The 27,581-nt window shown below is 34.6% G+C and overlaps 1 protein-coding gene across 1 annotated transcript in view; it reads left to right on the top strand.

The window, feature by feature from the left end:
- LOC130449992 (sodium-coupled monocarboxylate transporter 1-like) overlaps nt 1-25,582 on the top strand; it is a 29,096-nt gene extending 3,514 nt beyond the window's left edge. The window contains exons 2-14 of the mRNA XM_056788151.1: nt 3,989-4,224; nt 8,211-8,370; nt 10,084-10,201; nt 11,630-11,697; nt 11,859-12,013; nt 12,059-12,199; nt 12,278-12,386; nt 13,841-13,950; nt 19,106-19,289; nt 20,507-20,593; nt 21,914-22,089; nt 25,003-25,228; nt 25,470-25,582. Of these exons, the coding sequence (XP_056644129.1) occupies nt 4,025-4,224; nt 8,211-8,370; nt 10,084-10,201; nt 11,630-11,697; nt 11,859-12,013; nt 12,059-12,199; nt 12,278-12,386; nt 13,841-13,950; nt 19,106-19,289; nt 20,507-20,593; nt 21,914-22,089; nt 25,003-25,228; nt 25,470-25,520 (1,785 nt within the window). The 5' untranslated portion in view covers nt 3,989-4,024 and the 3' untranslated portion in view covers nt 25,521-25,582. The remainder of the gene's footprint in view (nt 1-3,988; nt 4,225-8,210; nt 8,371-10,083; nt 10,202-11,629; nt 11,698-11,858; nt 12,014-12,058; nt 12,200-12,277; nt 12,387-13,840; nt 13,951-19,105; nt 19,290-20,506; nt 20,594-21,913; nt 22,090-25,002; nt 25,229-25,469) is intronic.
- Nucleotides 25,583-27,581: the final 1,999 nt, after the last annotated feature.

Genomic DNA, 27,581 nt, shown 5'->3' with positions numbered 1-27,581 from the left:
TATAGAGGCTTTGGACAATAAATAGAAGCATTTACAACAGCAATCAGGCACTTAAGGCTAATGATTGAACCAAAGTCTCCTCAGGTGCCTTATAGAGGCTTTTGACAATAAATAGGAGTATTTACAACAGCAATCAGGCACTTAAGGCTAATGATTGAACTAAAGTCTCCTAAGGTGTCTTATAGAAGCTTTGGACAATAAATAGAAGCATTTACAACCGCAATCAGGCACTTTAAGGCTAATGTTTGAACCAAAGTCTCCTCAGGTGCCTTATAGAGGCTTTTGACAATAAATAGGAGTATTTACAACAGCAATCAGGCACTTAAGGCTAATGATTGAACTAAAGTCTCCTAAGGTATCTTATAGAGGCTTTGAACAATAAATAGAAGCATTTACAACAGCAATCAGGCACTTAAGGCTAATGATTGAACCAAAGTCTCCTCAGGTGCCTTATAGAGGCTTTTGACAATAAATAGGAGTATTTACAACAGCAATCAGGCACTTAAGGCTAATGATTGAACTAAAGTTTCCTAAGGTGTCTTATAGAGGCGTTGGACAATAAATAGAAGCATTTACAACCGCAATCAGGCACTTTAAGGCTAATGTTTGAACCAAAGTCTCCTCAGGTGCCTTATAGAGGCTTTTGACAATAAATAGGAGTATTTACAACAGCAATCAGGCACTTAAGGCTAATGATTGAACTAAAGTCTCCTAAGGTGTCTTATAGAGGCTTTGGACAATAAATAGAAGCATTTACAACAGCAATCAGGCACTTAAGGCTAATGATTGAACCAAAGTCTCCTCAGGTGCCTTATAGAGGCTTTTGACAATAAATAGGAGTATTTACAACAGCAATCAGGCACTTAAGGCTAATGATTGAACTAAAGTCTCCTAAGGTGTCTTATAGAAGCTTTGGACAATAAATAGAAGCATTTACAACCGCAATCAGGCACTTTAAGGCTAATGTTTGAACCAAAGTCTCCTCAGGTGCCTTATAGAGGCTTTTGACAATAAATAGGAGTATTTACAACAGCAATCAGGCACTTAAGGCTAATGATTGAACTAAAGTCTCCTAAGGTGTCTTATAGAGGCTTTGGACAATAAATAGAAGCATTTACAACCGCAATCAGGCACTTTAAGGCTAATGTTTGAACCAAAGTCTCCTCAGGTGCCTTATAGAGGCTTTTGACAATAAATAGGAGTATTTACAACAGCAATCAGGCACTTAAGGCTAATGATTGAACTAAAGTCTCCTAAGGTGTCTTATAGAGGCTTTGGACAATAAATAGAAGCATTTACAACCGCAATCAGGCACTTTAAGTCTAATGTTTGAACCAAAGTTTCCTTAGGTGCCTTATAGAGGCTTTTGACAATAAATGGGAGTTTTTACAACAGCAATCAGGCACTTAAGGCTAATGATTGAACTAAAGTCTCCTAAGGTGTCTTATAGAGGATTTGGACAATAAATAGAAGCATTTACAACCGCAATCAGGCACTTTAAGTCTAATGTTTGAACCAAAGTTTCCTTAGGTGCCTTATAGAGGCTTTTGACAATAAATGGGAGTTTTTACAACCGCAATCAGGCACTTTAAGGCTAATCTTTGAACCAAAGTCTCCTAAGGTGCCTTTTACAGACTTTGACAAGTTATAGAAGCATTTACAACCGCAATCAGGCACTTTAAGGCTAATGTTTGAACCAAAGTCTCCTCAGGTGCCTTATAGAGGCTTTTGACAATAAATAGGAGTATTTACAACAGCAATCAGGCACTTAAGGCTAATGATTGAACTAAAGTCTCCTAAGGTATCTTATAGAGGCTTTGAACAATAAATAGAAGCATTTACAACAGCAATCAGGCACTTAAGGCTAATGATTGAACCAAAGTCTCCTCAGGTGCCTTATAGAGGCTTTTGACAATAAATAGGAGTATTTACAACAGCAATCAGGCACTTAAGGCTAATGATTGAACTAAAGTTTCCTAAGGTGTCTTATAGAGGCGTTGGACAATAAATAGAAGCATTTACAACCGCAATCAGGCACTTTAAGGCTAATGTTTGAACCAAAGTCTCCTCAGGTGCCTTATAGAGGCTTTTGACAATAAATAGGAGTATTTACAACAGCAATCAGGCACTTAAGGCTAATGATTGAACTAAAGTCTCCTAAGGTGTCTTATAGAGGCTTTGGACAATAAATAGAAGCATTTACAACAGCAATCAGGCACTTAAGGCTAATGATTGAACCAAAGTCTCCTCAGGTGCCTTATAGAGGCTTTTGACAATAAATAGGAGTATTTACAACAGCAATCAGGCACTTAAGGCTAATGATTGAACTAAAGTCTCCTAAGGTGTCTTATAGAAGCTTTGGACAATAAATAGAAGCATTTACAACCGCAATCAGGCACTTTAAGGCTAATGTTTGAACCAAAGTCTCCTCAGGTGCCTTATAGAGGCTTTTGACAATAAATAGGAGTATTTACAACAGCAATCAGGCACTTAAGGCTAATGATTGAACTAAAGTCTCCTAAGGTGTCTTATAGAGGCTTTGGACAATAAATAGAAGCATTTACAACCGCAATCAGGCACTTTAAGGCTAATGTTTGAACCAAAGTCTCCTCAGGTGCCTTATAGAGGCTTTTGACAATAAATAGGAGTATTTACAACAGCAATCAGGCACTTAAGGCTAATGATTGAACTAAAGTCTCCTAAGGTGTCTTATAGAGGCTTTGGACAATAAATAGAAGCATTTACAACCGCAATCAGGCACTTTAAGTCTAATGTTTGAACCAAAGTTTCCTTAGGTGCCTTATAGAGGCTTTTGACAATAAATGGGAGTTTTTACAACAGCAATCAGGCACTTAAGGCTAATGATTGAACTAAAGTCTCCTAAGGTGTCTTATAGAGGATTTGGACAATAAATAGAAGCATTTACAACCGCAATCAGGCACTTTAAGTCTAATGTTTGAACCAAAGTTTCCTTAGGTGCCTTATAGAGGCTTTTGACAATAAATGGGAGTTTTTACAACCGCAATCAGGCACTTTAAGGCTAATCTTTGAACCAAAGTCTCCTAAGGTGCCTTTTACAGACTTTGACAAGTTATAGAAGCATTTACAACCGCAATCAGGCACTTTAAGGCTAATGTTTGAACCAAAGTCTCCTCAGGTGCCTTATAGAGGCTTTTGACAATAAATAGAAGCATTTACAACCGCAATCAGGCACTTAAGGCTAATGATTGAACTAAAGTCTCCTAAGGTATCTTATAGAGGTTTTGGACAATAAATGGGAGTATTTACAACAGCAATCAGGCACTTAAGGCTAATGATTGAACTAAAGTCTCCTAAGGTATCTTATAGAGGTCTTGGACAATAAATAGAAGCATTTACAACCGCAATCAGGTACTTTAATGCTAATGTTTGAACCAAAGTTTCCTCAGGTGCCTTATAGAGGCTTTTGACAATAAATGGGAGTTTTTACAACCGCAATAAGGCACTTTAAGGCTAATGTTTGAACCAAAGTTTCCTAAGGTGCCTTATACAGACTTTGACAAGTTATAGAAGCATTTACAACCGCAATCAGGCACTTTAAGGCTAATGTTTGAACCAAAGTCTCCTCAGGTGCCTTATACAGACTTTGACAAGTTATAGAAGCATTTACAACCGCAATCAGGCACTTTAAGGCTAATGTTTGAACCAAAGTCTCCTCAGGTGCCTTATACAGACTTTGACAAGTTATAGAAGCATTTACAACCGCAATCAGGCACTTTAAGGCTAATGTTTGAACCAAAGTCTCCTCAGGTGCCTTATAGCATAGCGAATTCGTGAGTAACAATGTTGGAGAAGGAAAACTGTTTGAGATCTAAGAAGCTTTTTTTCAGGGAGTTACCTTAGTAATATCAAGATCTTATTCATAAAATATATACAACGTGTTTATTTCAAAACATTAACCATATATAATAATTTAATCTATTATAAATGTCATAATACATTTTTTTAGATCACAGAACTACATCCCTAACCTCACTTAACGAGAATGTTAGAAGTGACAGACGTTGGAAGTTCTATGCAACGTTTCGGATGGGTTGATTACGTTACTTTCATCGGGATGTTGGGTATAAGTTTAATTGTAGGTTTGTATTTTGGTATATGGAAAAAATCGGAAACCGCTCAAGATTATTTAGTGGCTAGTAGATCGATGGGCGTGATTCCGATTGCGATGTCGCTGCTTGCTAGGTATGTTAAATTTAATAAAACAAAGTATAGAATACAATATAACTAAAACAACATTGTCTCACGATACTAAAACCTAGTTAATATCTTCAAAAACGGAAGGTTTGTAGTTAAAAACCTAGTTCGTGTATTATAGAGGCGGAACACTCTTTGTGAGTCTCAACTATTCGATTTATAAACACAATTAGGAGCCCAAGACTCGGTTTTAACATAAAAAATGGAAATCTGTTCTTCATTATAATTCTTTTATTAATCAACTTTGGTTTTACAATCTTTGGTGGCGATTTATCAATTGACATAACTGGTGGCCATCTTATTCGACACATCCGTGTCAAATGGCTATAGCAAGTAGTAAAAGATGACTACATTATTTATATTTCGTCCTTTCTCATTTTCCTTTCACTTTGGTTTCATTTTCCTTGTCTTCAGTCTTTTCCTTTGCCTTCTTTCCACATGTGTCTGAAGTATTTTCAAACATCCTTTCGAAACAGTAAAAAAATTTTCCGATTCTTCTTCAGAAATTAATCCTGCTTTCGTTTGTTGTTTCTTCTCTATTTTTTGTTACCTTCTCTTCAATACTTTCTTTTGAAGTCAGCATTTCTACTACTTGCTTTACACGCTCCCGGTTGGGGTAACTTCGACCCACGACCCAATGGTTCCGCGATTTGACTTTCATTAGAAACGTTAGGTCGTATGGATATATTCCTGAGCTGCTCCCAGGAGAAGCATTCCTTTGAGACGTAGATTTTCCTCAATAATCTGATCGGGTTATCCTTCGACCTGCATTATCATCAAGCCAATTACGACATTGTTAATAAAACTTAGAGTTTAATGACTTGAAAATAGCTCTGTCTGAGTGTTGGAGTTTGTAGATTGACAAACAAAAAAGAATAATGTCATTTGCTTCGGTTAGCTACAGAACTTCGGCCGAACAAACCGACGCATACCCATCAGCAATCAAAAGGACCTTATTCGCAGTTGTGTGGCCGATTTTTTTAACATGTGGAGGACAAAACCTGGAAGTAAACCATCTTTATATCCTACTTTCTTTTATTTTTGCTCTCCATGATTCAAGCGGAAGGTAAAATATTTCTTCGACACTGCAGCAGTTTCTTTATTTTTTACTTTACTTTAGAACGGCTCCACGACGATTATTCAGATGAAGATGAGTTCTAACCATATTGAAGATGTTGGATAGATCGGTAAACGATTCGTTATCCTTTAAAATGGTCTCCAAAAGGTTGAAATATGATTCTACATCATTCCAATTCATATTTAAGTGAGCGATAGATTAAACAATTTTAATATCTTGATAGTGCTGCTCCGTGCTGCTCCGCAGAAGTGACTATGTGGATAATTATAGCTTCGTCATAAAATCAATCAATACTTATGTTGTCAAAGGTATACAAAAAGTATCGGGGCACGGTCAAAACATCAGCCATCATTTCTACATTGTTCATAATACAATAGACTACGTAATTTGACAATACTTCCTTCCAAACAACATTGGCTGTGGGTCGACCCTTTGGTTTAATCTCTATCTTTACATTTTTGAACGATTTCCCACGTGATAGGGCTACATACAACTCTATAGCTATATTAGAACCTGAGATATAGATCTTTGAATGTAGAAAAATTGTACAAAAATCCATAACTCCACATTGAATGTCCGCGCCTAGCTCCTCTCCAACTCAACCGATTTAAGTGTTCAACAATTCAAAAGAAAGAAGGTGCTTCAGCGAGTGTTCTTAAACCAAAACGATCTCTGTAGCTATATTAGAACCTGAGATATAGGTCTTTGAATGTAGAAAAATTGCCAAAAACTACAAACATCCATAACTCCACATTGAATGTCCGCGCCTAGCTCCTCTCCAACTCAACCGATTTAAGTGTTCAACGATTCAAAAGAAAGAAGGTGTTTCAGCGAGTGTTCTTAAACCAAAACGAACTCTGTAGCTATAGTAGAACCTGAGATATAGATCTTTGAATGTAGAAAAATTGCCAAAAACCTACAAAAATCAATAACTCCACGTTGAATGTCCGCGCCTAGCTCCTCTCCAACTCAACCGATTTAAGTGTTAAACAACTCAAAAGAGAGAACGTATTTCAGCGAGTGCTCTTAAATTAAAACGAACTCTGTAGCTGTATTAGAACCTGAGATATAGATCTTTGAATGTAGAAAAATTGCCAAAAACCTACAAAAATCAATAGCTCCACGTTGAATGTCCGCGCTTAGCTCCTTTCCAACTCAACCGATTTAAGTATTCAACAATTCAAAAGAAAGAAGGTGTTTCAGCGAGTGTTCTTAAACCAAAACGAACTCTGTAGCTATATTAGAACCTGAGATATAGATCTTTGAATGTAGAAAAATTGCCAAAAACCTACAAAAATCAATAACTCCACGTTGAATGCCCGCGCCTAGCACCTCTCCAACTCAACCGATTTAAGTGTTAAACAACTCAAAAGAAAGAACGTATTTCAGCGAGTGTTTTTAAATCAAAACGAAGTCTCTATCTTGAATAGAACCGGAGATATTGAGGATAGAACGTGTGTATGTGAAAACTTCCATAAGTAATGTACAGGGGGAAATCGCATTTGAGTATAACTTGAGAATGGTGAAAATTACATGAAATCCGATGGTTAATGGCTAATCTGTGCATCAATACCTTTCATTGAAAAAAAAAAAATTAAGCAAATCGGTTGGGTAGAACGCCTTTACGGACTCGGAATGGAAATCATCAATTTTTTTAATATATAAGATATTTCTAAGAATTTGGTAACAAAATCATATCAATATTTCCGCTTTTCTGTATTGAATTAATGTTTCAACAGTTAAAATTCAATTTTTGTAAATGTTATCTTAAGAAACGGTACGGTTTCGCCCGTACGGAAAAAACCGTACGATGTAAAGTATTGTTCACACTGGATCGTCCCGTCGTACAGCGAGAGCGTTCACACTGTCATTGCTTCATTAAAATTCGACAGAAACAATTTCCCTGATGTTGTGGTACCGATTTTGGAAAAGACAAAGAAGATTTCGTGGTAATCACTCAATTATTCAGAGAAAAAAGGAGACAAACTGTTTTCGAATGTCACACACAAACTAAGCAATGTTTTATTTAAAAATCATAAATATCATTTTCCAATTTACAAATTCCTTAGGTGGCAATCTGACAAAGTAGAATTTGCTAATGGTGGACGAACTATGGACGATTTAACTCTGTCTTGAGTCCTCATTGAAGCACTTTGAATTAGTTTCGGGCTTTCTTCTTTGTAATTGTTTTTTCTCTTGCATGCTGCGATTTATTCACTCTAGGAGACGTTTGAAAGGGCAATGGAGGTCGACTCGAATCTATTTTTACGAAATACTGTTCGTTAGGATATATGTTGTGTTAAATAAGAATTGGTGTCACTTGGATTTGAGTTCATTGCTGATTGAAGCTAGGAAAATGTAATAAAGAAAATTCCGGTTCGGAAGATTGAGGAACCGGATGATTGACGTCTATTGGATTCTGAATAGACTTCAGTCCTTAGGTTCCTTCAGCGATTTCAATTCAAATTAGTCTTGCTCTTGTGTTTCTTTTTGGTTGCGGGAACTCTGACTGTTGGAATGGCAGTAGCTGGATGACAATCTTCAGCAGACGATTCTGGAGCCTGTGGATATCGAACTTAAGCTTCTATATGTTGTGGTTTTCGGGAAACGCGACTTGATAGCTGACTCCACATGCTTGTACTTCTCCAAAAGAAGGAGTTTCGATTAATTGACGTTCTGGGTGTCTGCAGGTGAACTAGGTGTTGATGAGCCACGTCTGTCTATCGGTTAGGTTTTTGCAAATAGCTCGGGAAAGCATCTAAAGTGGTAGACGTCGGGTGTTTCCGTTCCGCGAGGAACTGTTGCTACAGTGCTGTACCTAAGAAGTTTTACTTGTAAAATTATTATTTTCAAAATCCTTGCAACATTTTGACTGATAATATTATGAACTTTTCAGTTCTGTAAGCGGTATATCTTTATTGGGAATACCGACAGAAGTATACGTTTACGGAATACAGTATATTTACATCCTTGGAGGTTACTTAATTTCAGCCTTACTCATGAGCTTCATATTTCTGCCGGTTTTCCAGGACCTGCAGCTCACTTCAACATACGAGGTTTGTTTGTTATAACTATAATTAATTATGTTTATAAATCAAGTTTCAAAGTAATTAAAACTTGTAGTGAAAAATTTGATACTTTAAGATGATGAAATAAAGAAAGTATTTAATTTATTCAACACTTTATTTAATATTATTGTTTAATTAATTATAGAGCACCCTACACAACCACAAACTCAAAAGACTCCCGTTTTTATGTCAATATATACATAACCTCAATTCCGAGCTGTCTAAATGACATCAAGCAACGTAGTTGTCAAAAATATCATTCCCCCACCTCGTGGATGTTTACTAGGCGGCTCATTCTTGACACTCCAGAGGAAAATTATCTATAAGTCTCTAGGAATTCTACTCTTCAGATTTTACGTTGTTTTTCTCGATATTTCCTACATCACATCACGTGAAACCCATTCCAAAACTTCACCTCGTTGTTTATTGCTCTAACGCCGCAACTGTACCCGTCCTGGCAGAAAGTACCACAAGGTTACTTCTTTCCAAAAATTACGACTTTGCAAGGAAAAATATTTTCTATATCTAGGCCAATACTAAAATATACCCTATCCCACATAAAAACGTCCCTATTTTTTCTAAAAAACAACTCAAACCTTGAGCTTGTATCATCATAGAACAAGTTTGAGTTTGCAGATATTAGTATTCCCAGATTTTGATTTCAAATAGTAGAAATTTTGGTTTTTTCTTTGAAATACTTCGTCACGTGGCGAAGAATAAGCCAGGAATCGCGAAGAGTGGAGCTGAAACCAATTATTCAACGAGGGGTTTCGAATATCCTCAAGAATGGCGCAAGTTTATTTACAAACGTACAAGACGTATTTGCGATACGATTATATTTTGGGAAACTATGAAAATAGAGCTGGCAACACTGCTATCATAATGAACGACAAACTTGTAATGAGCGTTTTGGTGATAAAAGTCTAGTTACTGTACGAAACATTCAAAGAGCGAGACTTATATGAGTGTTGGAGTATCCAGTGTACACCTATCAAGAGATAGAAATTTTCTCTGAGGAAAGCTGGAATTGTTGCAACTGTGATCTAAGTCGTAGGAGATGATGGGGATGTTTGGTTTGGTACTTGTTGTTGCTCCAGTCGCGGTGAATCAAAGTGAAAAACACTCTTCGAATTGTCACAACTTTTAGAGCAAGCTAGGCTCATTGGATTACTACACGAACTAATTCAGTTCCAGTGGCATCTGGAGGAAGGGAAATCCTGAGAAGTTTGACACCTTGTGATATTTCCAGTCATCCATATAAGAATTTAGCGTTTTAAGTGACAGAGAGAATAAAAATCTAGAAATTCCATGAGTTCTTGGTATGTGATTCAACAATTTCGGATTCTGGAGGACATCTCAGTTCCAAAATCCGTAGGATGGAACCTCAGGATGGGTTTTAAGCGTAACATTCGAACTGTAGACCATCACTAAGCACAGATTCACTAGTGGTTCGGAACTGCAAACCGAGCTGTAGGTACTAAGATCAAAATTGCTGCTTTATCAAATAACCTCATGAAGGGATTGATTGGATATTTTGTGAGGAATGCTCCTGTAGGACCTCTTAAAGGTCAGCATAGATTCTGAAGGTCATTTGAGGTTTGGTACTAGAAGTCGAGCTGTAGAGGTTATAAACAGTTCTACTAAAAAGAATGAATAGTTTTTTTTTGTATTTATATCAATCAATTATAATTTGTGTTTCAGTATCACGAAAGGAGGTTCAGCAAAACTGTACGTTTGTTTGGATCTCTTCTATTCACTATTAAAATGTTATCGTGGTTACCTTTGGTCATATACGTTCCTGCTCTAGCTTTTAACCAAGGTGAGAAAAACAAAAAAAATATTATATATACACTGTGACCAAAAAAAAAACGTTACGCCTGTTAACGAAGTTCTTTTGGTATCCTGAAGGTTTATTTCACGATTAGTTTGTGTATATAGTTTTTCAAGGTCATTGAGAAATATTAATTATAATAGTGGAGAAAGCCTTTATTGAACTACTTGAAGGTCAAAGTGTATGCATGGATTTTAGGGAATTAACTTCAATATACTACTTAAAGTATTTCTTCTTACACTTTTCGGTTCTTTTTTCTTTTTATTGATTGATGTCTCACAGCCGTACCTCTTCTAATGAAAATTGCTGCAGTCGGGGCAATCGTGGGGTAATCAAATGAGAAAATGATCAAGGCATTGGGCAAATCACATGCCCGCACTTTGACCTTCACATAGTTTAAAAAAAACATTCTGTTTTGCTCGGGACTGGATGCAAAAAATTTGATGCCGTAAAATCAATGATGTGATATAAAAAATTCTCTCATAAGATCCCTCGTTCCTGAGTTATAGGTCTTCAAATTTGCGAAATCAAAACTTTTATTCGAATATATTTTCTAAATTATACATTCGAACTTTATGAATTTTTAATAGATGATTAAGTATGTCTATATGGTGTGTTTGAGCTAAATAATTCTACACTACTATCTGAAGGCCAGTGGCGGCTTATATCCAATGGTTAACAATATATAACTTTTACAGGGACAACCTGTACAATCTAAAGATACAAAAAACGAATTTTTTAATCGATTTTTTAACAAAAAGATACTCTTTGTTTAACTCGATAAAATTTATGGTTTAGGAGATATTTAGATTTTTAGATAGTTGTATATTCCAAGAAACACGTTCGCTATAAAGAGACATTCTGAAGAAAATTATCATAAATTGTAATTTTTTATTGAAAATTTCTTGGAGAACTAATGAATAAAGAAATAAAAATTTGTACTACATACTATCGTAGATCATATTACTGGCATAAGGAAAAACTTAGTAACAAGATATTCGACAGTATCTCATGATTCATTTTCGTTAAGAGTTGTTCAAATGAATCTTCATCCATTCTCAAATATAATTTTGTATATTTCCTCGTCTAATTTTGTACCTAAAATTCATATTTTCCCTTGTTCTATCTAGTCAGGGCTTGTCTGGCACTTTTTTGCTTATAACTTTTTGAATTTTGAATTTATGAAAAAACGTTATATACACATAATTGTAGACAAAACGATTTACTACAAAATATGTCTCAACAAATTTTTTGTATGATTAAAAGTTTTGAAGATATCGCTAGCAACGTGTTTTCACCCTTTTCTCCAATTTGGCGGCCGGGGGACAAAAGCAACAACCCCACAAATTTGGTGTTAAGCTTGTGTTGACCCCCCCTACATGTTCCATAAATAAAAAATCTATTTTTTTTTCACAGTAACTGGAATTAACGTCCATTTAATAACCCCTACTGTGTGTGCGTTTTGTATATTTTACACGTCATTAGTAAGTAACCCCAATAGTCATATATTTTGTACAAATCACTATAAAAAATTAAATTTTACTCTTTTGAGAAGCTTAATTCTATTTCAAAGATGATCAGGGACTATTTGACGTCACAAATCAGTTTATCAGTGCACTAATAATAATTTTTTCCAATATACCAGGGAGGTTTGAAAGGAGTAGTATGGACCGATGTGATTCAATTAGTTCTCATGTTCGGAGCATTGATGTTAGTAATGGTTAAAGGTACTTTACACGCCGGTGGTTTTGAAACGGTTTTTAAACGAAATTGGAATAGCGACAGACTCGAAGGACCTAAGTAAGCGATGCGAATAAACGGATAAAATAAATAAAGCAAAAAAAGTTTCGATTTAGATCCATTGGCGAGACATACGATATGGGCGTTGGTTATTGGTGGTGCTTTTATGACCGTTCAAACGACAGGCGTTAATCAAAATATGATACAGAGATACCTGTCGCTGCCATCTTTGAAACATTCTAAAAGGTGATTGGTTCTAAATAAACAGACATTTTTATTTAACGTCTTCGTGAGTCGGATATTGAATTTTTACCATTTTTTCAGAGCTTTATGGGCGTTTTTTGTTGGTATTACACTTTTAATGGGTTTTTGTTCTTATTGCGGTTTGTTGATATACGCCACGTACGATAAATGTGATCCGTTAACAACAAAGGTAAGAGAGCTTCTTTAATTTTTTTTTCGAAAGCTTTTCCTCATTTATGTGATGCGAAAATGTCTTTTCTTCAATGGAAATGAAAACAGGGACTTGGAAACTATTTATAACGGAATAATGTAGACATTTAGCAAGGCTTATCAGAATTTGGGTCGATAAATTTGAACTAAGACATGAATACTCGCCAAAAACTTTTTCCATGTTTTACCGCGATCTTAATTAGTGACTATTCAGTTCTCCGAAGCTTTTCCTTCTCTAGTTTTTTTCTTCTCTTCTTGTTTAATACATTCATTATAAATTTAAAGAAACTTCCATTAAAAATTTTTTTCATAATATAGGATACAAAAAGAAAGCCTTTCAGCCAACTCTTTGAGAACATGGTGGAACTATTCTTTCGGCTTTGGTGCATTATTACGTTTGCATCAATTGTCCACAATATCGGAATTAATAGCTCGACCATTTAAAAAGATTTTGAGCTTCACTAAACCTTCAATTCCACCAGGTACCCAACAAGACTTTCCGCTCGAATCGGTTTCTATTTGCAACGGGTTTTGGTAACTGTTTCGCTTGGATCTCGGCTAGATCTTACATGATAATTTGATGGTCCAAGGGAATTCAATAATCAGCGACTGATGATACTAGATTGATTCTTAACTGCTTCCCTAGCAACTTCAACATCGACCTGAGCGATTTTGAAGCGTCAGATCTTCACTATTTAAACGATTAAATCAACGCTGTATAGTTCACTCATTCACGGTGTCTATCTCTTCAATTTCACTTATAAGACATCATCTGTATTTCGAGAAAGTATTTTTGTACTGTTTGTATTCTATTCTGATGGTTTAAACACTATCTGATACAAACAATTAACACTTTAACTACCTTGTAATGATTATTTGAACTCATCAACTCGATAGGTTACTTACTAGGTTAGTTCTTAGCTCTAAATTTCGATCAAACCGAAGCCTCGAGTACTCTATCTTCCATAGAACCTAAAATCGACGATGTTTCTTATTGTTATTCCATCAAGGTGTTTATTTAAGTGACAGTTTTTCCTTCACACCATTCACTAGACGCAAATCGGATCCCCTGTCACGTTTTGTCCATCTTTTTGCTTCCTTAGGTTTATTTTCACGATTCTATTAGTTGTATTGTAGTTTTCCCGATTTTTTGTGAAACATTGATAGCTGCAATTGCCCGAGATGTAAATAAAAAATGGAGTTTCTTCGTTCCTGCTTTGTCCATCTTTCTATTTCTGGTATTAGTGCTTTTGTCCACTTTTATCTTATGTTTCGGGTTCCGTTCAATCGATACTCCAAGGTCTATCTTCGCAGTTTTTTAAATGTTTCATAGGGAAATGTCAATTTAGTTTTATTTCTTCTATATTTAAACTTATTGTGGTGATTTTTATGTTATAGAAGTCATACAGTTTTACACACTTTTTACACTTTTAGTTGGCAAAAAAAAGAGATCAACTGCTACCATTACTAGTGATGGAAATTTTAGGAGACTTTCCTGGAATCCCTGGTATATTTGTTGCTGGTATTTTCAGCGCAGCCCTTAGGTAATATTTTCTAATTTCCTACTTTATATAAGTACGTCCTATATAACGAGATTAGTTGATTATATTCGCCTTAATACAAAATTAATTTGAAACTTTTGGTTATTTACTATGGGGACCCAACAATAACCCGAATAGCATTATTGTAGGCGGCGCTTTAGTTTGTGATATTAACGTGGCTTGTTCTATTCGTATGTAGGAATTTTTTGCTAGTCCTAATTGATCAACTAGTAACGAGTATTGGCTTATCTTGGAGCTCTGATCAGAAGATTTGTGAATGATAAGAGTTGCTGCGAAGTTTGTTCCTCGAGCTCTGATTAACATTCAGAAGGAATATTCAGTTGAATGAATTCGTGCTTTGGACGAACAACTATTTGATCCAGACCGTCGAGTGACTTAAGATAAACCATTAATGATCTTATAGAAGATTTAGGAAGGAAACGAGTTGCTGCAAAGTTTGTTCCTCGAGCTCTAATTAACAGATAGAAGGAATATTCAGTTGAACAATTTCGTGCTTTGTAAGAACAACTATTTGATCCAGATCGTCGAGTGACTTAAGATAAACCATTAATGATCTTATAGAAGATTTAGGAAGGGAAGGAGTTGCTGCGAAGTTTGTTCCTCGAGCTCTGATTAACATTCAGAAGGAATATTCAGTTGAATGAATTCGTGCTTTGGAAGAACAACTATTTGTTCCAGACCGTCGAGTGACTTAAGATAAACCATTAATGATCTTATAGAAGATTTAGGAAGGAAACGAGTTGCTGCAAAGTTTGTTCCTCGAGCTCTAATTAACAGATAGAAGGAATATTCAGTTGAACAATTTCGTGCTTTGTAAGAACAACTATTTGATCCAGATCGTCGAGTGACTTAAGATAAACCATTAATGATCTTATAGAAGATTTAGGAAGGGAAGGAGTTGCTGCGAAGTTTGTTCCTCGAGCTCTGATTAACATTCAGAAGGAATATTCAGTTGAATGAATTCGTGCTTTGGAAGAACAACTATTTGATCCAGACCGTCGAGTGACTTAAGATAAACCATTAATGATCTTATAGAAGATTTAGGAAGGAAAAGAGTTGCTGCAAAGTTTGATCATCGAGCTCTTATTAATAGATAGTAGGAATATTCTGTTGAACAATATAATTTTGTGCTTTGTAAGAACAACTATTTGATCCAGATCGTCGAGTGACTTAAGATAAACCATTAATGATCTTATAGAAGATTTAGGAAGGGAAGGAGTTGCTGCGAAGTTTGTTCCTCGAGCTCTGATTAACATTCAGAAGGAATATTCAGTTGAATGAATTCGTGCTTTGGAAGAACAACTATTTGATCCAGACCGTCGAGTGACTTAAGATACACCATTAATGATCTTATAGAAGATTTAGGAAGGAAACGAGTTGCTGCAAAGTTTGTTCCTCGAGCTCTAATTAACAGATAGAAGGAATATTCAGTTGAACAATTTCGTGCTTTGTAAGAACAACTATTTGATCCAGATCGTCGAGTGACTTAAGATAAACCATTAATGATCTTATAGAAGATTTAGGAAGGGAAGGAGTTGCTGCGAAGTTTGTTCCTCGAGCTCTGATTAACATTCAGAAGGAATATTCAGTTGAATGAATTCGTGCTTTGGAAGAACAACTATTTGATCCAGACCGTCGAGTGACTTAAGATAAACCATTAATGATCTTATAGAAGATTTAGGAAGGAAACGAGTTGCTGCAAAGTTTGTTCCTCGAGCTCTAATTAACAGATAGAAGGAATATTCAGTTGAACAATTTCGTGCTTTGTAAGAACAACTATTTGATCCAGATCGTCGAGTGACTTAAGATAAACCATTAATGATCTTATAGAAGATTTAGGAAGGGAAGGAGTTGCTGCGAAGTTTGTTCCTCGAGCTCTGATTAACATTCAGAAGGAATATTCAGTTGAATGAATTCGTGCTTTGGAAGAACAACTATTTGATCCAGACCGTCGAGTGACTTAAGATAAACCATTAATGATCTTATAGAAGATTTAGGAAGGAAACGAGTTGCTGCAAAGTTTGTTCCTCGAGCTCTAATTAACAGATAGAAGGAATATTCAGTTGAACAATTTCGTGCTTTGTAAGAACAACTATTTGATCCAGATCGTCGAGTGACTTAAGATAAACCATTAATGATCTTATAGAAGATTTAGGAAGGGAAGGAGTTGCTGCGAAGTTTGTTCCTCGAGCTCTGATTAACATTCAGAAGGAATATTCAGTTGAATGAATTCGTGCTTTGGAAGAACAACTATTTGATCCAGACCGTCGAGTGACTTAAGATAAACCATTAATGATCTTATAGAAGATTTAGGAAGGAAACGAGTTGCTGCAAAGTTTGTTCATCGAGCTCTTATTAATAGATAGTAGGAATATTCAGTTGAACAATTTCGTGCTTTGTAAGAACAACTATTTGATCCAGACCGTCGAGTGACTTAAGATAAACCATTAATGATCTTATAGAAGATTTAGGAAGGAAACGAGTTGCTGCAAAGTTTGTTCCTCGAGCTCTAATTAACAGATAGAAGGAATATTCAGTTGAACAATTTCGTGCTTTGTAAGAACAACTATTTGATCCAGATCGTCGAGTGACTTAAGATAAACCATTAATGATCTTATAGAAGATTTAGGAAGGAAACGAGTTGCTGCAAAGTTTGTTCCTCGAGCTCTAATTAACAGATAGAAGGAATATTCAGTTGAACAATTTCGTGCTTTGTAAGAACAACTATTTGATCCAGATCGTCGAGTGACTTAAGATAAACCATTAATGATCTTATAGAAGATTTAGGAAGGGAAGGAGTTGCTGCGAAGTTTGTTCCTCGAGCTCTGATTAACATTCAGAAGGAATATTCAGTTGAATGAATTCGTGCTTTGGAAGAACAACTATTTGATCCAGACCGTCGAGTGACTTAAGATAAACCATTAATGATCTTATAGAAGATTTAGGAAGGAAACGAGTTGCTGCAAAGTTTGTTCCTCGAGCTCTAATTAACAGATAGAAGGAATATTCAGTTGAACAATTTCGTGCTTTGTAAGAACAACTATTTGATCCAGATCGTCGAGTGATTTAAGATAAACCATTAATGATCTTATAGAAGATTTAGGAAGGGAAGGAGTTGCTGCGAAGTTTGTTCCTCGAGCTCTGATTAACATTCAGAAGGAATATTCAGTTGAATGAATTCGTGCTTTGGAAGAACAACTATTTGATCCAGACCGTCGAGTGACTTAAGATAAACCATTAATGATCTTATAGAAGATTTAGGAAGGAAACGAGTTGCTGCAAAGTTTGTTCCTCGAGCTCTAATTAACAGATAGAAGGAATATTCAGTTGAACAATTTCGTGCTTTGTAAGAACAACTATTTGATCCAGATCGTCGAGTGACTTAAGATAAACCATTAATGATCTTATAGAAGATTTAGGAAGGGAAGGAGTTGCTGCGAAGTTTGTTCCTCGAGCTCTGATTAACATTCAGAAGGAATATTCAGTTGAATGAATTCGTGCTTTGGTAGAACAACTATTTGATCCAGACCGTCGAGTGACTTAAGATAAACCATTAATGATCTTATAGAAGATTTAGGAAGGAAACGAGTTGCTGCAAAGTTTGTTCCTCGAGCTCTAATTAACAGATAGAAGGAATATTCAGTTGAACAATTTCGTGCTTTGTAAGAACAACTATTTGATCCAGATCGTCGAGTGACTTAAGATAAACCATTAATGATCTTATAGAAGATTTAGGAAGGAAACGAGTTGCCGCAAAGTTTGTTCCTCGAGCTCTAATTAAGAGATAGTAGGAATATTCAGTTGAACAATTTCGTGATTTGTAAGAACAACTATTTGATTCAGACCGTCGAGTGACTTAAGAAAAACCATTAATGATCTTACAGAAGATTTAGGAAGGAAAAGAGTTGCTGCAAAGTTTGTTCCTCGAGCTCTAATTAACAGATAGTAGGAATATTCAGTTGAACAATTTCGTGATTTGTAAGAACAACTATTTGATCCAGACCGTCGAGTGACTTAAGATAAACCATTAATGATCTTATAGAAGATTTAGGAAGGAAACGAGTTGCTGCAAAGTTTGTTCCTCGGGCTCTAATTAACAGATAGTAGGAATATTCAGTTGAACAATTTCGTGCTTTGTAAGAACAACTATTTGATCCAGACCGTCGAGTGACTTGAGATAAACCATTAATGTTCTCATAGAAGATTTAGGAAGGGAAGGAGTTGCTGCAAAGTTTGTTCCTCGAGCTCTAATTAACAGATAGTAGGAATATTCAGTTGAACAATTTCGTGCTTTGTAAGAACAACTATTTGATCCAGACCGTCGAGTGACTTGAGATAAACCATTAATGTTCTCATAGAAGATTTAGGAAGGGAAGGAGTTGCTGCAAAGTTTGTTCCTCTAGCTCTAATTAACAGATAGTAGGAATATTCAGTTGAACAATTTCGTGCTTTGTAAGAACAACTATTTGATCCAGATCGTCGAGTGACTTAAGATAAACCATTAATGATCTTATAGAAGATTTAGGAAGGGAAGGGGTTGCTGCAAAGTTTATTCCTCGAGCTCTAATTAACAGATAGTAGGAATATTCAGTTGAACAATTTCGTGCTTTGTAAGAACAACTATTTGATCCAGACCGTCGAGTGACTTAAGATAACCTATTAATGATCTCATAGAAGATTTAGAAAGGGAAGGAGTTGCTGCGAAGTTTGTTCCTCGAGCTAAGATTAACATTCAGAAGGAATATTCAGTTGAACAAATTCGTGCTTTGGAAGAACAACTATTGATCCAGATTGTCGAATCCCTCAAGATAAACTATTATTGATCTTATAGAAGATTTAGGAATGAAAAGATTTGTTGCGAAGTTTGTTCTGCGAACTCTGACCAACAAAAATTGCCAAGTTGATGCACACATCAGAAAAATGCGAATGAGAAGAGGCGGCTTCAATAGAAAACTATTCCACAACATTGCTAAGAGAAAAAAAAGACATTTTTACATAAAATGAAAACTATTTAAAAAAAATTTTTTCTGTTATTTTTGGGTCCCAAGAAAAGACACAAAAATTAGAACGTTTTTATGAGCGTTTAGATTTTTGTCTATTAAATTGGATTATTTGTGGAGAACTATTTTATTTTCAGCTCTCTATCAACAGGTTTGAACGCAATGGCGGCAATCGTACTAGAAGATTTTTATAAGCCGTTTTTTGGTAATCAACTTACCGAGAAAAAAAGTTTCTACATTATGAAATCCACAGTTATTTGTACTGGAATTGTGTGCATAGGATTAGTATTTGTTGTTGAAAAACTGGGTACTGTCCTACAGGTAACAGTATTTTAATTACAAACGTTATTAGTTAAGGTACCAAATAATTAGAATTCACATAGGATTATATAATTATGAAAACAATCAGTGAAGCTTCTTAACATTCACTCGTGATGTTAAAACTTAATAAAAGATATGACAAAATGAAAGATCAGACATTTAAGAGAATATTAAATAACCTCAAAAATGATTCTAGTCAACAATTCCTGAGAATTCAAGTGCATTAGTATCAAAGGAATACTATTCACATTCCCAAAGCACTTGCAAAATATTTTTAAACTTAACTATGCATCAATAGATGAAGGATGTTACTGGACGTGAGTTAGGGGCTTTTGATAAAGTCCGACATTAATAAAATCAGATTATTTTTTCCTTTATAGTATTTTTAAATGCTTAGATCCCACTCTGAAGATTGGTACTTCATGGTAGACAGATGAAATATCCTTTCGACATCATTTTGACCAAACTCTTTCAGCAAGTTCCCAAGTGGTGATTTCCTCCAAAATTCTCAGAACTGGTTCTTCTCCAATTCGGTGGAACTTAGCTGAAATAAGCCTTAAACCCAACCTTTGAAGACCGTTTGAAAAAGTAGGGCAAGTAGTAAGGGAGGAAACTGATTAATACCAATTCTTAACACAAAAGATCAATTTGGATTAAGGGAGGAAAAGCATTTACGAAAGATAATTAACAGAATCTACATCTTTTCCAGGACATTTCACCATTTATATAAGGCTTTTGATAAAGCCTGGCATTTGAGTTTCCTTAACAAAATTCCCAGGAAATTCCTTCCCTTAAATTATTTCGTGATTCCTAGATCCCACCTTGAAGATTGATACCTCATGGTTGACAGAGTTGATTTACTGATAATTTAAATAAAAATATTTATAAAAGTACAATAATAATAAAAATAATCAATTCAGAATTGCGGCGTCTTAAATTTACTTGAAATCGTTAAATATGTTGGTTTTAAAAAGAAAAAACGTAATTTAAAACACCGCAATTCTTAACTAATCAATGTAAGTAATTTTTTTATTATTATTGTACTTTTATACATTTTTTTATATGGTACTTGACCATAATTTGAGTCCCAGACGATAAGTATTCGAAAGCTAGGAAATGAATTAGAGTTAGTACAATTTGGTGTTTAATTTTGCCACAATCCCACCAAGAAAACGATCATAATATAGTTTTTGCACATATTATAACATATTTTGCAGCTGTCCATGAGTATCGGTTCCATTGGTAATGGCCCTTCTTTAGGTGTTTCCGCTATGGGCATATTATTGCCTTGGGTAAACTCAAAGGTAAAGAAAAAATTTTATATCCATCATTTATTAGATTGTATATAACTTTTCTTCAATGTTTGACAACAATAAGTAAATCCGCGAGATCAATATGCGTAGTAAATTTTTTTATACAAAGATTATCATTTACAGCTCTCACATTTGTAAGTAGTTTATGTTGCAAATTATTTTATCTAAGTGAAAATTTAATCTTCACTGATTTATAATACGATCTGCCAATCGAATCATCCATCAAATCATTCACGATATCATCCCATATTCTTCTTTTTTTCACCTTCTGTTTTTCAGTTCAATTTCTATATCTTAATATTGGTCACATACTGTTTTCTTTATCCTCATTTCCTTCTCTTCAATCATCAAATTTATCTTCTGTAGTTCTCTTTCCCGTATCTTGGTGTTATTTATCAAACTTTTTTCGGTAGACGCCATATCATGAAGTCATCTGCAAAGGCGCGCTCCAACGATGCAGATGCAGTAAAAATCTTCGATACATTGAATCATACAACTGATAAAACTTAATCAGCACGAAACAACCTACTTCTTGTCTGTCTATTCCCTGTCTATTCATTTTCTTTCTAATATGCCCTTCATTTATGTCGATTTCGGTAACGATTTCTTCTGATAACACGAGTAGCATTTATCCTGTTGTAGATTGCTTCCTTGCATAGCTACACATAGGATTCTTATCATTCCTATATGTAACCACATGTCAAATTCTTCTATACAGTTGATTGTGGCTGCATTTAGCATCCATTTTCCACTTCCCTACCATGGTACATACTAAATATAACATTGAATCATTCGCTTCGGTATCAAGTTCAGAATATCCTTTCAAGACAGTGATATCAGATGCTGGAAAGTGAACTAGACGAGGTTGATTCACCAGACTGGGATCAACATAAATATTTTTGGGAAACACCTAACTTAAGACAAATGTAGATGTAGATATAGAGGTCTCCAGTCTGTTTTGCAAATCATTCATTTCACTCTAACGTCTTGTGACTAATTTTTTGCTTAGAGACGGTTAACTTGGGCACCATCTCCAAGTTTAAGGCACCACGATTGAGAGTTGATACCTTTGGTGCTTAGATGAGGAAGGAACTTCCAACCACGCCATCTGTGAACGCCCAGCACTCAAATATAATAACGAGTAGTTTACCTAGTGTACTCAATGAGACATTTATGAATAAAACAATTTTTCTTTTTTATATAAATTTTGGCAACGTTTTACAAAATAAATCGTATTATTGTGAAGCTTGTGGATCTCGCGGTCGTACTTATTCTTGTCAAAAATACTGTTTATTTTCAAAAATTTCTTAGGGCGCGCTTTGCGGAGGAATAGCATCCCTTATCTTCATGTGCTGGTATTGTTTAACAACTCAAAGTTTAATCGCTTCAGGAGATTTAGTTTTCGAAGAAAAACCGGTTTCCACTGAGGGTTGTCACTATTTTTTCTCGCCCGTGATAATACAAACAAATAATATAACACATACAGAGTAAGTTTTATTATTATGATTAAGGATGATGTCTATAGATGTAAATTATAAACTGAATTATCATCAAAAAATTCGATCTCGACCTAAAGATGTCAGCACTTATTCTTCATCTTATTTAGGCGCGTAGTTTCTGTTTGACAATCGTATAAATTCGTCGTTGTCTTCTTATTTCTTCCATAATAGATCTATCGTTTATTTCTTCTTGGATATCTTACTTCATCCTAGCTCTAAGTTGTCACTCCTGGTCGCTCTATATTCCGTGGTCCAACGAAGACCATTTTTTATCCTTCTATCGTTTGTTATGTTGCTTGTCGCTTCGTTCTCGCTGTTGTAGTGTTTTTCTCGAGATCCGCCTGAGTATTTTCAGTTCTGTGATCTCCAACATCTGTTTCGTATTCGATATTTTAACCTTTATTTCTAATGTCTCTTATTGCGTTGTAAATTCTTATCTTGAGTGTTTATTTCGCTAAATATTACGTTCCGAAGACATCTCGTGACCTGATCGTGATCTGAGTTATTCGCGATTCAAAATAATTTTTAGTGTATAAACCGATTTTAAGGAGAAAATTTTGAGGTTAGGAACAAAAGCCAAGGAAACTTTTTTGTAGAGAATTTTGCGCTGTACAGTTTTGGCTCCGGTACTTTTTTTCAAATTTTACGTAGTTTTCGAGTTATTCGCGATTCAAAATATTTTTTAGTGTATAAACCCTTTTCATAATGGAAATTTTGAGGCTAAGAAAAACGCTTGAAGACCAATAAATAGAGAATTTTGAGTTGTACATTTTTTGCTCCAGTACCTTTTTTCAAATTCTACGTAATTTTCGAGTTTTTCGGGATTCAAAATATTTTTGAGCGTTCAAACTAATTTCATAATGGAAATTTTGAGGTTAGGAAAAAATTGAAACCTTTTTGTTGTGCTTCACAATTTGTGTCCCGGTAGTTTGTGTCGAAATATTTATAGTTTTCGAGTTATACGAAATTCAAATTATTTTTGAGTACATGAACCCATTTCACGATGAAAATTTTGAGGTTAGGAAAAATGCTAGAAGACCAATTAATAGAGAATTTTATGCTGTACATTAATTGCTGTAGCATTTTTTTTCGATTTCTTCGTAGTTCTCGAGTTATTCACGATTCAAATTATTCAACATTTTTTGTCCAATTCCTCATAGTTTTTGAGTTATTCGCGTTTTAGAATTTTTTTTGAGTTTTAGGTCCCAAATTTTCGGCTCGCTGCGGTATATCACTTTTTTGGTGGAGCTCTGATGGATAGATAGATTTATTTTTCATATTAAATTCGTATAAATTAATTCCGCTATCAAATGTGAAACTTTGAGTCACGCCTTGACATTAGGAAACATCAAATTTTTCATAACCTCCATATATCAGTTATGAAAAGTACTTATGTAAAAATTTTACGTAATTGCTTGAGTTTCAAAGAATAATTTATTGATTACTGTAAAAACTGTCAATTATTTTATTATTCGAACAGTTATTTAGAGTGAATCCATCTTCTGGGTAAACATTCTCTCCAACTTCTTGTATAATGTTAATTTCATCTGAAGCTGTAATATCTACATGCGTTATCTAGAATGTTTCCTGAAATTCTTCCCTTATTTTTCAATAAACCCTTTTATAAAAGGTCTGATACAATTTTTTGTACGGAGAATGAAGTCTAGGAATTAAAAATTCGCTTAGAAGCCTTTAATAAAAAGTATAATACTGTTAAAGTTATATATACAAAAACGAAGGTCTAGAAATGACTATTCGTTCGAAAACCTTCCATAAAAGGTTCGATAAAGTTGTATACAGAAACGAAGGTCTAGAAATGAGTAGCTCGTTCGGAAGCCTTTAGTAAAAGGTCCGATTCAGTTTTGTGTACAAAAACTGAAGTCTAGAAATGATGAATCCATTTGGAACTAGCTTGTTTGGAAGCCTTTGATAAAAGATCTGATACAGTTTTGTGTACAAAAACAAGATGATGAATCCGTTTTGAAACCCTTATATCCACTTGAACTTCTTTTCTAATATTAATTCCATCTGAAGCTGTAATATCTAGGGGCTTCGCCCAGACTGTTTTCTGAAATTCTTTCCTTATTTTTTTAATGAACTACTTATTTAACTTTACCAGGATTTCCATCCTCCGTGTTGTATAATTTTCGTAATATCCGCTGACGAGCGTCTGAAAAAATATCCTGTGTATCCTTTAACATTAGGTAGACCCAGGTACTGAGCAATCTTAGTTAGTAATTTTCCAATAATCAATAAAGTTGTTGCAACGGAAGATCACTCACTCTTCTCCAATATCAAGTTCTATAATGGCTTCTAAATCAGTAGAATATCTCAATTTGTCGTTAAAACAAAAGATTTTTTCATAAATCAATGCAATGTTTTCTAATGAATTATCTCCTGCTGTTTTCACGCCCCCAATAGTTTCTGAAACATTTTCCTTTTCCACAATCATATTTTCTCATAACTCTTCTTGGTTAGTACCCAGGAATTACATTTGTACAAGCGTATCTTTGCTTTTAAATTCCTTGAAGAACTGAAGAACTTCTTCAATAGTACATTCATCATTTGTCGTTTTGTTTCCGCCCCTTGCTGTTGAATGTTAAATCCTTAAACAACTTGACGTTATCGCATCATGATGTTTTTTTTTCAGTACACTTATCACTATCCTTCGTAATCACTAAACGACCAAATTCTTCACAGACTCCTATGGCTGCTAGAGTTTCGTTGTTTATATACTATTTTCACATTCTAGAATATTGCGATTCCTGGAAATCTCAATTCTGTAAACAATCAAAAATATCTCTGTATTGTTAAAAGGTAAAAAGTTAGTAATTTATTATGCATATGATGAATATTTTTTTGGAAATTTCTATTTTCCAAAATTTTGTCTTTGTCTTACAGCGAACAGTTAATGATATACAGATTGTCCTATTTATACTATTGCATGATAGGAACGTTAGTAGCGATGCTAGTAGGAGTTATTGTTAGCGTATTGACAAAACCTACAGATCCAAGAGACATCGATCCAAAATTATTGGCACCTTTTATAAGGAGATTAATAACACCGAGAAAATTTTCTAATCAACCGTACGATGGCATCACATACGCATTCGGATCTCCTGCAAACGTAAGTGTTTTTTTCTATATACCCTCGTATATATATATATATATATATATATATATATATATATATATATATATATCCTACGAAAACTCCCAAATGGTAGGAAATGTTCTGTTCACATCCATTTTCTTGTTAAATTCTCAATTTTGTTTTGATATAATCTGTTTTCTTAAGATAATAAGATAACAATATTTTTGAGTCCCTCTATTTATTTGAAAATTCAAAAGTTTGTATTTTTATTTAGGGAACAGAAAAACAAAAAAAGGATATCACCGATGTTGAAATGAAAGGTTGAATATTTTTTGAAACATCTTGTATTCTTTGTTTTTTTTTTGTTTTAAATAAACATAATACATTTTTTGCGTTTTAATCATACCTCAAAAACAATTTTAGAACCATAGAACGAGGAATTTGCCATTTTGCATATGAACGGAAGTCCTGAAAGTTCAGTACAAAGCATTCAAAAGTTTTGATCTATTCAACTCAACTTGAAGAAAATAGTTTTCTATGATTTTCGGTACTAGAATTTGCGCGCCATGTACGATAAGCAGCGTTTTTGTTGCTGACTGCTCTAGTGCAGCTTTTATCAAACTATGGGTTGTTGTCGGAAAAGCCCATGAAGGAGTAAGGACCATAGGTTTCCATAAATGCGAATATTACTTTTGCAATGTCGTTAGCACACACTGAAGGGTCATTGGAATTGAAGCAAACAACATTCCAAGGAAATATAGAAAGAAAATGCTTCCATTTGGCCGATCCACGATGGCAAACTTTACGTGATCTAATTTGATACTGAGTTTCGGTTTCCAATTACGAACTTTGCTGTAATTAGTTTGTGATCTGATGATCAGAGTGGTGCATGTAAGGTCACGTTTTATAGATCAGGGTTTGAGGTTACAAACAGATCTAAGAGGCTAGCGAAGTCACCATCTCGATCAGGGTAATCTCATTGACCATTAAATCGGTTTCCGTTTACTTAGAAGCACGTTTTTCGGAAAAAATGATTTTTATAACTTTATTTTCATTTAGTTGTATGCTCAAGCTTAATATACTATGACATATTGACAAAAAAATCACTTGGATCATGTTCGAGAAGTTCGAATCGAATTTTTAATGCTAGCCTAGCTTTTAATCAGCATTAAGTTGGTTTAAATAGTGGAAAATCATTTGGATCTTGTTCGAAGAAGTTCTAATCTAATTTTTAATGCTAGCTAGCTTTTAATAAGCATTAAGTAAATAGTAAAAAATCACTTGGATCATGTTCGAAGAAGTTCGAAGTGAATTTTTAATGCTAGCCTAGCTTTTAATCAGCATTAAGTTGGTTTAAATAGTGGAAAATCCTTTGGATCTTGTTCGAAGAAGTTCTAATCTAATTTTTAATGCTAGCTAGCTTTTAATAAGCATTAAGTAAATAGTAAAAAATCATTTGGATCACCTTCGAAGAAGTTCGAAGTGAATTTTTAATGCTAGCTAGCTTTTAATAAGCATTAAGTTGGTTTAAATAGTGGAAAATCATTTGGATCTGGTTCGAAGAAGTTCTAATCCAATTTTTAATGCTAGCTAGCTTTTAATAAGCATTAAGTAAATAGTAAAAAACCATTTGGATCACGTTTGAAGAAGTTCTAATCCAATTTTCAATGTGAAAAATCATTTGGAATCGAATTTTTAAAGCTAGCTAGCTTCTCGTCAGCATTAGCAGAAATAGTTCCATAAACCTTGTCTTTGGTGCTTCAAACTCAATCAGATTGCATCCACCCAACTCAAAGATGCATCCCTGGGGAACACCAGCGTTAACTTCAAACTTTTCTGAGGTGTGTTTATCAATAGCAACATGAATAGATCGCTACTAAGCAAGTCGATGACTGAGGTCATACCAAACCCTGTCAAAAGCTTTCGATATGTCCAATGCGATTGCTTAAGGTTCTCCATATTTCTCTAAATCATATACAACATTTTACGAATTTGTAAAAGTTTCTCTGTGATGAAATAACGTCCTCTAGTATCACGTCGCAAGTTAAATTGTTTAGAATTCATATATTTTGTATAAAATTAAAAACAAATCGAATTTATAGGCATTTTTTCGTACCAAGTTTTGTACTACTTTGAGGTTATGGAGTAAACCTTATAAAATAAAAAATGCGTAGAATTTGTTGAGGAATTAGATCTTCGTATACAGGGTGTCCTACGACGAGTTAAAACTATCTGTATATATCAAAATACTTATAGTAAAATCATGAAAATTTCTACGTTTGGATACCCTTAAAGATATGAAAATTATTTTCGCCACGGCACTGTTAATTGTAAATTACTACATCTCAAAATGCTTTAATAATAGATTTATGTGTAGTTTAAGCTC

The sequence above is a fragment of the Diorhabda sublineata genome, chromosome 10 (genome assembly GCF_026230105.1).
Source record: "Diorhabda sublineata isolate icDioSubl1.1 chromosome 10, icDioSubl1.1, whole genome shotgun sequence".
Lineage (NCBI taxonomy): Eukaryota > Metazoa > Arthropoda > Insecta > Coleoptera > Chrysomelidae > Diorhabda > Diorhabda sublineata.
The sequence above is the reverse complement of the archived record's forward strand: the minus strand, read 5'-3'. Positions and strand labels throughout refer to the sequence as shown.